The 12,528-nt window shown below is 42.9% G+C and overlaps 1 protein-coding gene across 1 annotated transcript; it reads left to right on the forward strand.

Moving 5' to 3' along the window:
• Nucleotides 1–664: 664 nt before the first annotated feature.
• Nucleotides 665–10,140, forward strand: SYNJ2BP (synaptojanin 2 binding protein). Its single transcript, XM_054274978.1, has 4 exons — nt 665–839; nt 4,697–4,833; nt 6,344–6,439; nt 7,910–10,140. Exons 1-4 carry the CDS (start codon nt 773–775, stop codon nt 8,048–8,050), a joined length of 441 nt encoding a protein of 146 aa, XP_054130953.1. The 5' UTR covers nt 665–772; the 3' UTR covers nt 8,051–10,140.
• Nucleotides 10,141–12,528: the final 2,388 nt, after the last annotated feature.

Here is a 12,528-nt window from a genome sequence, read left to right on the forward strand (position 1 = left end):
GTTTTTCTCTGCTTCAATAAGGCGTGAGATAAGCATATTTCTTTTATATATATTCTAAAGCTATAGTTTCAAGGATACAAGTAATATTCTAAAATTATACTTCAAAAGGTTATTATTGCAGAGCTTTTTATGGACTAAATGCAAGCAAAAAGCAACATCTTTAACACCTTAATTCCAATGCCCCTAAATCAACTAGGGTTAATTGCAAACAAAAGATAGGTTCAAAGGCCTTTTTCCATGCTTTATTTTCCTCAGTTATTATTACAATTCACAGCTCTCCCATTGGCGGGGTCCACACATTTCGCATTCACAAATACACACGTCGCCTGTTTGTGCCTGACACGAAACACAGCTTGGCATCTCACACCCATCACAGTCTGGTCGGTTTTTCAGTTTGCTGTGAGGACAGTCAAAAGGGCCGGGAACAGGTCATTTATCCCCCGTTCTTCTCTCCTACGCCTACCCCAGACAACTGTGGCTCCTTAACCTTCCTAAGGAAACCAGCTCCAGCCTGGGGAGCAGGGTAGGGCCAGGCACAGATGCCGCGCAGGGGCCTGGGAAGGTGCGGGGGCAGGAGGACGCTGTGCTGAGCTCCCCTGGGCCCGCTGCTCTTCCGCCTCTGCGGTGAGCGCCGGTGGCGGCCCCAAGCGCCGGTGGGAGCAGCCCCGTCCCGCAGGGACTACAACTCCCAGCGCTCTGCGGCGCGGCCCGGCGGCGGCCGAGGGGGTGAGAGCGGCTGCCCCGGGAGCCGAGTTCTCCTTCAGGCCGCAGCATGAACGGCAGCGTGGCGGGCGGCGGCTACGCCGAGGAGATTATCAGCCTCACCCGCAGACCCTCAGGTAAGGCAAGGGCGGCCTCTCCACGCTGGGTCCGTGGTCTCCCGGGCCGGGGCAGCCGCGCCGAGGCCTGCGGAGCCCCCGCCGAGGCCGGAGCGGAAGCCTGGGGTGGCGGCGGCCGGCGGGACGGCCGTGGCGGGCACCGGAGCGGCGGAGGGAGGATAGAAGCGCAGCGCCCAGAGGTGCCGGGCCCAGGGGACTCCCCTGGAAGTAGCCGTGGCGGATACGCTGCTGCGGGAAAAACTCGTGCCGTGCGTGAGGGAGAGCTGGCCGGGTCAGAGTCCGTCATCTGCGGGAGCTCCGGTGGAGGCTGGTGTCCCTGCGGACAGCTCGCCTCCGGTTTCCCCTGGAAGTTGCCATCTCCGGTGGAGCTGTTGCTTCCAAGTGAGGCGGCAGCCGCTGAGCGCCCAGCCGCGTTGGATACCCTGAGTGAGTCAGGGGCCATTTGGAAATCATGTGCCCAAGTGGCCGTCCCCTGTGTTGTCAGCTTGGCGTTCATGGTGCAGCGTACCTTGGGATGCTTTGGGGTGTTTAGAGAGAGGAGCATAGGCTGGAAGGAAAAAGGAATAGGGCACTTCGTGGGGCGTTTTTTGGCTTTGCTTTTCATGTCTCAACAGCAGGTGCGCTCATGGAAACCGTACATTTTTATAAGATTTATGGTGCCATTCACTTTCAGAAGTGAGGCAAGTAAGCACGAAATGTACAGCTCTGGAGCAAAATCCTGGCTATAGAGAATGGCAGGCTCCGGGAAGGCTTTTGGAGCTAGAGTTATACTTTGGTGTCTGGGGCCTGGGGCCTTCTCTTTAATTTAAATGAGTAGGAACGAAAACGTGGCAGCCCTTCTGTTCTGCACAACTGCTGGGTGCAGCTGCTGGCCAGCCTTGGCTCCAGGTGCTCCCCAGAGACCCCAGTGCCACGTTGTTGGTGGGTGTCTTTCCTTTCTCTGGGGTGGAGGTAGGTCCCGTGCAGGGCTGGCATTGGTGCTGGCTAATGCTGGTGATCAGAACCTAGAGGGTGTGAGCAGCCCTTTGCCTCCCCTGCTCGCCAGATTGGCCTCTGGTCTGAAAGATGTGTAGCCCTACCTGCATAGCCATGAGCTTCAACTAATGAAGCTGCGTTGGTTAGGGAAAACTGTGCCAAATGAAGCTGGTTCTGATGGGAATGTGGTTTCCATGTTTCCATACATCTGGGGAGCTAAAATTTTAAGGAAGGTGTAAGGGAATGTTAAAGGGCAGAGTTGAGAATGGTCTTGAGTATGACCACTGTGATTTCAGTCTTGATTACCATGAACAGCATTTGTCCAGTCATTGAGATGGGCTGTGCATCTTTAGATTTAGGTTTCTAACTATGTTATATGATTTGAAGGTCCTACATCCCCTTCTGGCCTTGATGCACTTGCCATGTGAATTATTACTCATTTCTGTGGAAGGAACAAAACACTTACCTGTGAAGTACAATTGGGTACTGTAATCTCTTGAATTGGAGTTTTGACTCCAGTTTTAAAATAGGTCTGATGCTAAACATGTCTGGCAAAAAGTTTGCATTGGTTGTGAATGTATTTCCAGTGGCAGGACAGCGTATATTTGTCTTTTTCAAATTTTCTTGTATTCAGTCTCTCATTTCCTAATCCTGCCAGTCCTGCTTTTTTTTTTGAGGGACTTTATTTTTGACGGACTTTTTTAGGTTAGAGAGAGTAATTGAGGTATAGGGAGGTCTGCAGCCTCAGGGAGGGTCAGTAGTTTAGCCCAGAGCCTGCTTTTAAAGCTCTGCCATTCTGCTTCTCATCCCTTATAGACAAGAGACTTAGTGCTATGTGCTCTCTGTCCTTGCTCCTTTTCTTCCAGCTGTGCTGTGTCTCTTTCTGTGGCTGCATGAACTGGAAGGAAGAGAATAGCAAAGCGCTTGAGAATTGATAGGGAAGATATTTTTAGGCAGAGTGCAAGTCTGAGTGCTGGAAAGGAAAGACACAGTGAAAAAGCCCTGTGAATACTTAACTTGGTCTAGCACAAACTGCTGCCTCTTTGTCATGAAGATCTCCCTCTGCTGATGAAAGCTGTGAATCTTGGTTATTTTTCCAGTTGTGGGTAAAAAGTTGCAAAATGTATACTTTTTTCATATACATATCTATATATATATGTATATACCTATCTTAGAGGTTTTATATATGAGAGAAAATCAATGTGTTCTGAGATCCTGATTCCTTCTTTCTGGCTTTTAAATAAATGTTGATTAAACATTATACTTTCTGTAGTATTGATTTTCCCCTTTCCTAAGTTAATGGCTTTATGACAAATAATTTTTAGGAGTGTGGATTTAAAATTTTTTTTCTTTTCATTTTCTATTGAAAGGTGTATTACTGTGCACAACTGGCCATTCTTGGAATAGATATTGTTCTAATTGAAATGTCAGTATTTCTCAATTTTCTCTCACTTTCATTTTTCCCTCACTTGTCTGAAGCTGCCAGGAAGGGAAGACAAAAAAAAGGTGTGGCAAAATTGCTGCTAATATTTCTTTACTTCCCAGCTGTAGATGCACACTTAATATACCATGACTCATTTTGTAAATGCTTTGATCTCCTGTGACTAATTTAAAATGCTGTTTCCCAGCAGGCATAAGGTGGTTTTACTTTCATTTGAAACTGCTTCCCAAGGTTTCCAGTTCCAAATTCGAGAGAGAATAAGAAGGAAAACAAAAACAAATAAATCAATCTGGCTGAACGTGGGCAGAACTTGCCCTCAGCTGTTCTTGACAATAGCTTTTAGATGACTGGTTCATGTCAGAAAAAAGTTGGGTTTTTTTTCCATTTACTTTGATTGCGTATTTGATTTTTGTTTCCTTTTTCCTTGCTTTTCTCTCTTTTTTCATTGCAAGCCTCTTAGGGAGTCTTTCTTGTCCCTTTTTAGAGAGGAACTTAGCTGCATGTACAGTGGGGAATCTCATAATCTTTGAGTTTCCAGATTTTAAATTCAGTTTGTTCTTCTGGGTTTTAATGAAACAAGAAGTCTTAACTTTAATCCAGAAGCTGGATCCAGCTAGATATCTGTAGCTGAGGCTTCCTTTAAAGAATAATACAAAAATACATAGTGGACATCAAGTTTAATAAATGTATGTGTATTCTTGTTTGGTTTGCATTAAATCTGCAAACTTTGTCTTTATTTCCTGTCATGTTTGAATTCATGAAACAGAACAAAGTGATTTTGTACAATTTGAAGTAGCTTCATGGAGCCTAACCTTCTTCTTGGAGGCAAAGCACACCACTTCCAGCCCCTGGGATGTGGAAGGGGAGTCTTCTGAGCTCTAAGAGCCCTCAAGCTGGTAGCGCAGTTCTCCTTGCCTGTTTCCTTATCTGTAGACAGATTCTAATGCTCCTTGCCTTTCCTTACCCTGTTTTCCAGCTCACAAAGTGCTTGTCAGAGATGATTTCTTGTAGCTCAAAGGTAGTGATTTACTATAATCTCATGTGAAATGCAGAATACTTTCATTTTCTTTCATGTTGTGCTGAAGAAGTTTATTCCTGCTGAGGGCTGAGTCAGCATCTCAGAAATGATGGCAGGCCCCTCACTATTCCCCAGCACCCACCTGAAACAGTTCACAGGTGTTTTGTGTAATGAAGTATTACCAAATGGGGCCATCAGGCATTTAGTGTCTCTCCTCTGCTTTCAAGACCAGTTTTATGAGAATAACTTTTCTAGAAAATGGAAAGGTAGTTGGAAAGGATAATGCAGATTTGTGTGCCGTGAGTTTTTGTATGGTGGAGAAAGCAAGACAGTGTGGGAGGTGCGGTCCCCAACAAGCAAAACAGCAAGAACATTGGAAGCTTTGAGCTTTTTCTCATCAGCTTTCTTTTTGGCTTGCCTTAGGGTTAGGCTTCAACATTGTTGGTGGGACAGATCAGCAGTACATTGCCAATGACAACAGCATCTATGTCAGCTGGATCAAAAAGGATGGGGCAGCTTACCTTGATGGCCGATTACAAGAAGGAGATAAAATTTTAGCGGTAAGCCCTTTCTTCTGTTGTCCCCTGTGTTCTTGATCAGTGATGGGATGTGAGAGGCAGGTTTTCCTTCACAGTGCATAGAGAGGAGGGATGTGGTGAATGAATTAGATGATCCCAAGCGAACTCCATGGAGGAGTCACCTTGGGGATCTGGAGAGAACTCTGAGCACGAGGAATAAGTGCCTCTACGCATGGGCTTATCTCCTCTGCCTTCTTGATTTGCCACAGAAGTGCTCTGTAGTGCTGTGCTTGTGTTTCCTCTGTGACTTGCCTCCCTAAGGTTTTAGAATCCATCAAGTGTTCTCTTGCTCACAATGCATTATCGTTTACACACATGTAAATAAAGGTTTTCCACCTCTTAAATTTCTGGTTTTTGACTGGTAATCCATGATTTCTAATCCTTTTGCACAGGGGGTTTTTAGATGATAAAATTTCTAGGCCATAATATTCTTCTCTCCATTTCACCTCCTCAAGAACAACACGGGCTGCTTCTCCTTTTAGAAAATTGCTTTCAAATTTCTGATTTTCACACCCACTGGTTCTTCAGATAGCTGGCAATCGTGCAAGAAAGCTTTACAAAGTGATGGGTGAAGAAGTAGCCTCTCCTAGTATGATACACAACCTTTTTGTACTCCCTGATTTTATTTTACACTTGCTTATTTTGTTCCTCATGTGATCTTTTTAGCTTCAATAGACTACCTTGCACTAATTGGAACCTATTATTGATCCAGAAAGTGATATTAAGTTAAACAGAGAATATTTTCTTTTTCCCAACAGTTTAATATTTATGTACTTGTGTTTGGGATGTCTAAATATGAAGAGAAGGGAGGCACTGGATGTGATCAGTGGGGATACAGTTAGGGAAATGGGGGTGAAAATGAAAAAGTAGGATGAATTCACTCAGTGAATGAAATCAATTTAAAACCCTGTGTCATGATATATTCATTTAAATTAAGAAAAATCCCAACACTTACAAGTGGATCAAGTGGATGCCAAGAAGTATGTATGTAAATTTTTTTTTGTTGGTTTTGCTACATCAGTGTGCTTATAAAAGTGTGTTTACAGCACTCTCTCAAACAGAGGGATTTCAAAGGTACACCAGTAGATGAAACAAGGGAAGAGACTTAAAATAATAATTTTTCTGTAGCTGCCCTTTTATGTCCATTAGCTGTCAAAATCACACCTTTGATTTGTTTCCAGCAAAGCAACAGCATCAGAAGCTGCTATTGACACAACTGTGGTCTTTTATTCTTATTTTGCCTCTAGGTAGTTTTTTTCAGTACCTGTGTGTTTTCAGTTGGAGTTTCTCATGTTCTGACTCAACATAGAAAAATACATCATAATATTAATTAATTAATTAGGATCTTTATGACTATAGTATTATGCCCCAAATGCAGAATTTTGTGAAACATGAAGATTTTTTTGTCTTATCCTTCATATGTTAGCCTGCATCATTAAAAATTTGCTTGCTTTACCTTCAGCATCTGACTCTCCTTTTCCTTTTTTGCTAGATCAATGGCAAAGACTTGAAGGATTTGCGGCACAAGGATGCTGTGGAACTGTTCAGGAATGCAGGCTATCACGTGTCTCTGAAAATTCAGCGCAGGGTACGTTTTACCTCTTCCTTAGGGTTATTTCTGGCTCAGTTTAGACTGGTTTCTGTGATTGGTGGCTGTTTCATGAGGAATAAGAGTACTGTGTTCAGGTGCTCAGTGTGATATGTGCATATAAAAATTTTGTTTGACCTATGACCTTCTCTCATTACCTCAGCTGTAGTTATCTCTGTATAGCTTTGTGGACACTGTAATCTTTGTAACAGTGAAAAGGTGAGTTTGGAGATGTCTCCAGGTCTTTGTTTTGCTGGAGTGTGTTGTGTTTGCTCACTGTTCTCCTTTCTCAGAGGTAAAGCTTTGTGTATGAGGACAGAATCTCAAGTTGGCCAGTTTTATTTCAGTGGCCACAATCTTACTGGAGACAGAACTCCATTTGTTTCAGAGGCCATCACTCAAGATAGTGTTGAACTGTGTGTACAGCCCAGTGCTACAAGACAGACATTGAGGTGCTGGAGCAGAGAAGGGTGATAAAGCAGGTGAAGGGTCTGGAGCACAAGTCTGGTGAGGAGCAGCTGAGGGAGCTGGAGGTGTTTAGCCTGGTGTTTATCTCAGGAAGACCCTATTGCTCTCCACAACTGCCTGGAAGGAGGCTCTATCCAGGTGGGGGATTGGTCTCTTCTCCCAGGCAACAAGTACAAGATGGAGACATCCTCAAGTTGCATCAGCTCAAGTTTAGATTGCGTATTAGGAATTTCTTCACTGAAAAAAGGTTGTCAAGCAGTGGAACAGGCTGCTGTGGGAAGTGGTTGAGTCACCATCCCTGAAGGCATTTAAAAAATGTGCAGATGTGGTGCTTAGTTGAATGGTAAACTTGGCAGTGCTGGGTTAATGGTTGGACTCAGACGACTTTCCAATAAATGATTTTACAATACTAGGAAATATGGACTGCTATACTTAAATATACTGGCACCATTTTAGATGTAAAAAGAGATAAACCCTTAATCCCCAGATAGTATGGAAGTTGACAAAAGAAATACTGATCTACCCAAAGCATGCTGGGGAGAGTGGCTTGAGATCCCTTTTCTACTCCCTTAACAAAGGAGTATGTCTGCTGGACCAGGGTATAAGACAGGTAAGAAAACCAGAGAGAATTATTGATGTCTTTTTCCTGGTAAAGAGAGCAGAAAATGGTGTGGTGGTAAGTGCATCAAGGGGTGACTGGGTATGTGTGTGTCATTTTCCTGCTGTAAAGAGAGCAGAAAAATGAGGTGTGTCCTTTTGCCCCCTGCTCCACTTGAGTCCAAGTTTAGAAAGTGGCAGAGAAACATGAGGGTGCCTGGTAGTGACTGGATATCCTGCATTTCAGTTCAGTCCATCCTAAGCTGTTTTAACCCTCCATGTGTGGAATCTGCAGGTACCTGGGGAAACTATTTTGACCATTCTTACAGAACCACCTGGTCCAGACACAGAACTAGGGGCTCTCTTGTTATGAGTTCTGACAAAAATATTTTTTTTTCCTTGTAGTTGCAGCCACAGAATGGCCCTGTGGGTCAAGGAGGAGATGGAGAATCAGGTGGGCTTCCTCTGGCAGCCATTCTTGTGCCAGGCCTGGCGCTTGCTGCAACAGCAGTCTGGATCTTGCTGAGGTATCGACAGCGGATGTGAAGAGTTCACGGCTGGGATATCACTGCGTATTTTACACAGCTATGATGCAATTTAAAGATAGAGAATCAACAATCTTGTCACAGACTGATGCCAAAAAGGATCATTGCCTATCATCAAAGTTGCTGCTGATGTTCGTATATATTGATTTTGTTGCAGGGTGGATAGAAGCAGAGAGAAAAAAAGGGAAGGGAGAGGACTGTGTTTATGTAAAGAGTGGGATAGCTGTATTTTTTGACAAATCGAGGAGGTTTTGCCATCCTCTTCTATTTTGCACCATGAACTTTCAAACACACTCATCTATTCCACATTTTAAGGTTTAACTTTTGGTTAAAGGGAGTGGGAGTGATTTTAAATCAAAAACATTTTCTAGAGGCTTTGCCTTGTTTCCACAGAATTTTTTCTTGAATCTAATGAATTCTGTCCAAACCATGAATAAAGAGAAGCAATGCAAAGGGTATATTATTTTTCCTATTGAAGTTTTGTCGGTTGTTGCTAAATAAATGCCTTAAATGTGTAAAATCTGATCTGTGGTTTCACAGGTAAAATCTTCAGTGTAGCTACTGATTTAACAGCAATATGCAGTATTGGTGAGACATTTTGCCAGTTGTGGAAAGATAGAAGATAGCTTGCTGCTAGAAGAAGATTGTGATTGTCAAAATGATAGCTCATTTTTGGGTCAGAGTTGTAAGAAAAAGCTTTCCACAAAATGCTAGCATACTGGAGAGAGACAGACAACTGAATCACAAGGATAAGTGGTGGCAAGAGATTCAGGCATGCTGAAGCTGTAGAAGAGCCTTTAAATTCATAGTGAAGCAATAGTTCCTCCATTCATCAGGTGGGTTGAAGTCTACATCTCTCAGGTTAGAGGTCTGGGGGTTATTTTTTGCACAGGGAATACTTCAGATAAAATTTTCGGTAGCAGCTAACTTGCTCTCTGCGGTCAGGAGACTCTTATGATGATTGAAAGGGAGAAGCTGAGAGCAGGCTGGGGTTGTCCTGGCTTTTACTTGTTTGTGAAGAGTTATGTGATGTTCAGGAGATGGACAGTCAGCTTTAAGCTGGGGTAAAGCCTAGCAGGTAAAATCAGAGGGAAGAGACCCTCCTCTGGAAAGTATATGGCTGAATTTACCTCCAGGGTCTCATCTCCTCACTGTGATTTGAATAGATTTAAATGCCCTAGCTTGATAGGAGCTCTGTGGGTAAGACCTGTTTCTCTTGTCTCCAAGAAATCAATGTGTTTTGTTGTTTTTTAAAAGAAAAGTGAAATGCATGGTCTGGTCTGTATGATGCCAAAGAAGAGATCACAGATGCAATATATGTTTTCAAAGAAAAACTGGTGTCTTGGTGCTTTACTTATCTCTGTTCTCATAGGACATTGCTGATGTATTTGAAATTGTTGTGTTTGCTCAGGGCTATGTTCCTGAGCAAACTGCTGGAGATAAAAGTGGCTATGCTGTTGAACATGGCATTCCTAAATCACCTTGGAGCTTCAGAGCACTTGGATCACATGAAATCTTGCTTTGGCCTATAGACTGCTCTAGTGTAAGGGGAAGCGGAAACTGGAAGAATTTTGCTCCATGTTCTTAGGGGACTTTGGGAACAATATTGATGTTGACTGGCCTGGGCTAAGGCATGCAGTGACTTCCCTTGGCCTGCAAACCAGTTGTGCCTGATAGCAGAAGGGCTGCTGTGTAGACAGATCTTTGCAGCTACAGCATGAACCAGCTTGTTTGTGACCTGCTCTGAATATTTGGCTGTGGTGTCCATGTGCAGCCCATGTGTGTGTTAAGATGGGTGATTAGAAATTGATGCTGTTTTATCACAGCCTTCAGAATAAACAGGCAGACATTAAGAAAATGGCCTGTCTTGTTAGCTTTTCCCTGAGTTGAGTTTCTGTGATGAGAAGTAGTATGTGGATCAGGCTAGGAGCATGAGAATTTATGGACAGTAATGTTTTAGTCATTTCCCATTGAAGTAAGAGAAAGAAAAAGCTTTGGGATTTTTTTTGTTTGTTTGCTTGTTTAACCTTTCAGCTTTGTGACTTTGATACTGTTCAGACATGACTGCCATCTATATTGCAGGCAGTTTATGAGGGAGAGAAGGGATTATAGTCAATGCTCAAATAATTGATATGGCTTATTAAAAAAGAGAAGGCCCTTCTGGTGCATAGTGTTCACAATTATTGAACTGCCACTCAGTAGCTTTTTCAGAAGTCTGGGTAGTAGTTTTTACTCAGGATTTAAACCATCCATTCTAAAAGTGAGTAACACCTTTGTGGACCTGCCTGGTACCAAACAATCCCTTTTCCAATCCCCATCCACCTCTTGTCCCATTTATTGACAAAACCCAAGTGGAAAATACCTTGACCCCAGACTCTCCTATGAACTGTGGCTCATACTACTTTCAGCAGCTGGACTGTCTCACCTAACCTTTCCATGATTTTCCAAAGTATTTTCCACCATGTGGTTTCTGAAGCCTTGAGTTTCATCTTTGCACTAGATACTGTATATACATTTTCTATCATTGTAGAAGAAGCAAATTTTAAAAAATCCAGTGAAGACAGCTTGTAAATACAAGTGATCAAAGAGAGTTTTACCTTTTGTTACAACTTAAATCTCTGGGGTTTTTTCAAAAGTTAAGTTGAAATCCTGAAGACAAACAGAAAGCATCCTAACTGTATTTTATGTTTGTTTTGTTTAAGAACACATTTGCCATTAATACTGAGGGCAGCTGAAACTCTTAAATACCCATGTTTCTCTCCCATTCTCATTTGTTCCCTCAAATGTATTGTGAATGTGCTGATCTGCTGAAAAATGGATCTTCAGGTCCATAACTTAAGGACAAATCTATGTAGTTTGACTTAATGTATATTCTAAGCATTTGTGTTTCAGTCTTCAGAATTGTATGTGCTAATAATATATATTTGACTAGATCATAACAGTGAGAGAGAGCAGCTAAACTTGATCTGAAGATTGGTAGATGCACTACTTCTGGCAGTTTTTAATTAACACAAACTAGAAAGGAGTGTGTGGGAGGAAGAAGTGTCTTGCTTTCAGTTTGCCTTTAGGTTCCAACAACTGGTTTGTTTGGTTATTCAGTGCTAGATTAAAGAGGCCTCTAATAACTGATAGTCCCTCCCTTTGAGGGGATTTGTGTGTTATAATTGCCTTACCTCTCACATTATTTTTAAGAGATGAAGCCAACAGAGCCCTTTCAGATTCTCTGTGTAGGGTACTTTCTCTCTTTTAGTAGTTTCTGTGGTTCTTTGTACCCTTTCCAGTTTCTTTATTGCTTTGTAAAATCCAGACACTCCAACCACATGAGACTCCCACTGTTGACCATGCCAATGCCCCATACAAGGAGTTTTTAATACTATCTTTGTCTGCAAACTTAATTTTTTTTTTTTTTAAGTTATGGATAAGTACAAAGCATATTCAGGCCAACTCCCAAGAGTTTGCTTTTTCTTAACTAGACTGTAGAAGTCTCTTAGGAGTGGCATACAGCTTTGCCCTTCTTCATCTGCTGTCTCAAGTGTCCTAAGGAATCTGTAGGAAAACAGATTCCTTAGGACTCAAGTGTCCTAAGGAATCTGTAGGAAAACACCATTGTTTTCCTACAGATTGTCTCAAGTGTCCTAAGGAATCTGTAGGAAAACACCATTGCCCATGAGGGGTAACTTCTCTTAGTCTGTAGGTCGAAAGAGTGATTCCATTTGGTCATGGTGGGACACTGGAAACGTGTTAAGTGCCATGTATTCCAACTTCTAAGTCCATACCCAATGTGACCTGCCTGGTGTGAGGGAGGGTGTCTGACTGCATTTTGTTGAATGCCTGCACCTCCTGTTTGCATTCACTGTGCACTGACCAGCCAAGATTACTGTTTGGTTTTGCCTTCTGCTAGATGATCAACAAAGATAGTGAATGGAGTTTGGTACAGGGGCAACTTGCCCCCATGGTTATGAGTTTTCAGTAGCTGTGGGCATCTCCTGATTTTGGGCTTCTTTGTCTGTTTAATGGATGTATTTTGGTAGCGTATGGCATTGATTTTTTAAAAATACATCTATTATTTTGTTCAGCATGTTGCATAGTACTAAGTAGATGATGTTTGAGTGGTAAGTAAACTTCATCGTTCTCTTGCTGGCAGAATGTGATACAAGGGTAAGGATTCGGTCAGGTGAGCTTTATGAGCCAGTGTTTTTCTCCATCCTCTTTCCTAACTTATTGATGTGGGCTTTACTTATGGAAGTTATTTTTCTCTGCTCATGTTGAAGGACAGAATAGAACTTACTAATGGGACAGTATCCCCCAGGCTGAGGGCCCAAAGGAAGGCTTACACAAAGAATTCTGAAGGAGGGCCTTGACTATACCCTTGTCCTCAGGGTTTTCCTTGTGACACTGAGGCAGGCTCATGCTACATCCATGCTGTGTATGGCACCTGTCATCTCTGGAGCTCTGCTCTCTCTGCCTGTGCAGCTGAGG

This window comes from Melozone crissalis, unplaced genomic scaffold (genome assembly GCF_028551555.1).
Source record: "Melozone crissalis strain CALT ecotype California unplaced genomic scaffold, PUWL_Pcris_2 ptg000018l_1, whole genome shotgun sequence".
Lineage (NCBI taxonomy): Eukaryota > Metazoa > Chordata > Aves > Passeriformes > Passerellidae > Melozone > Melozone crissalis.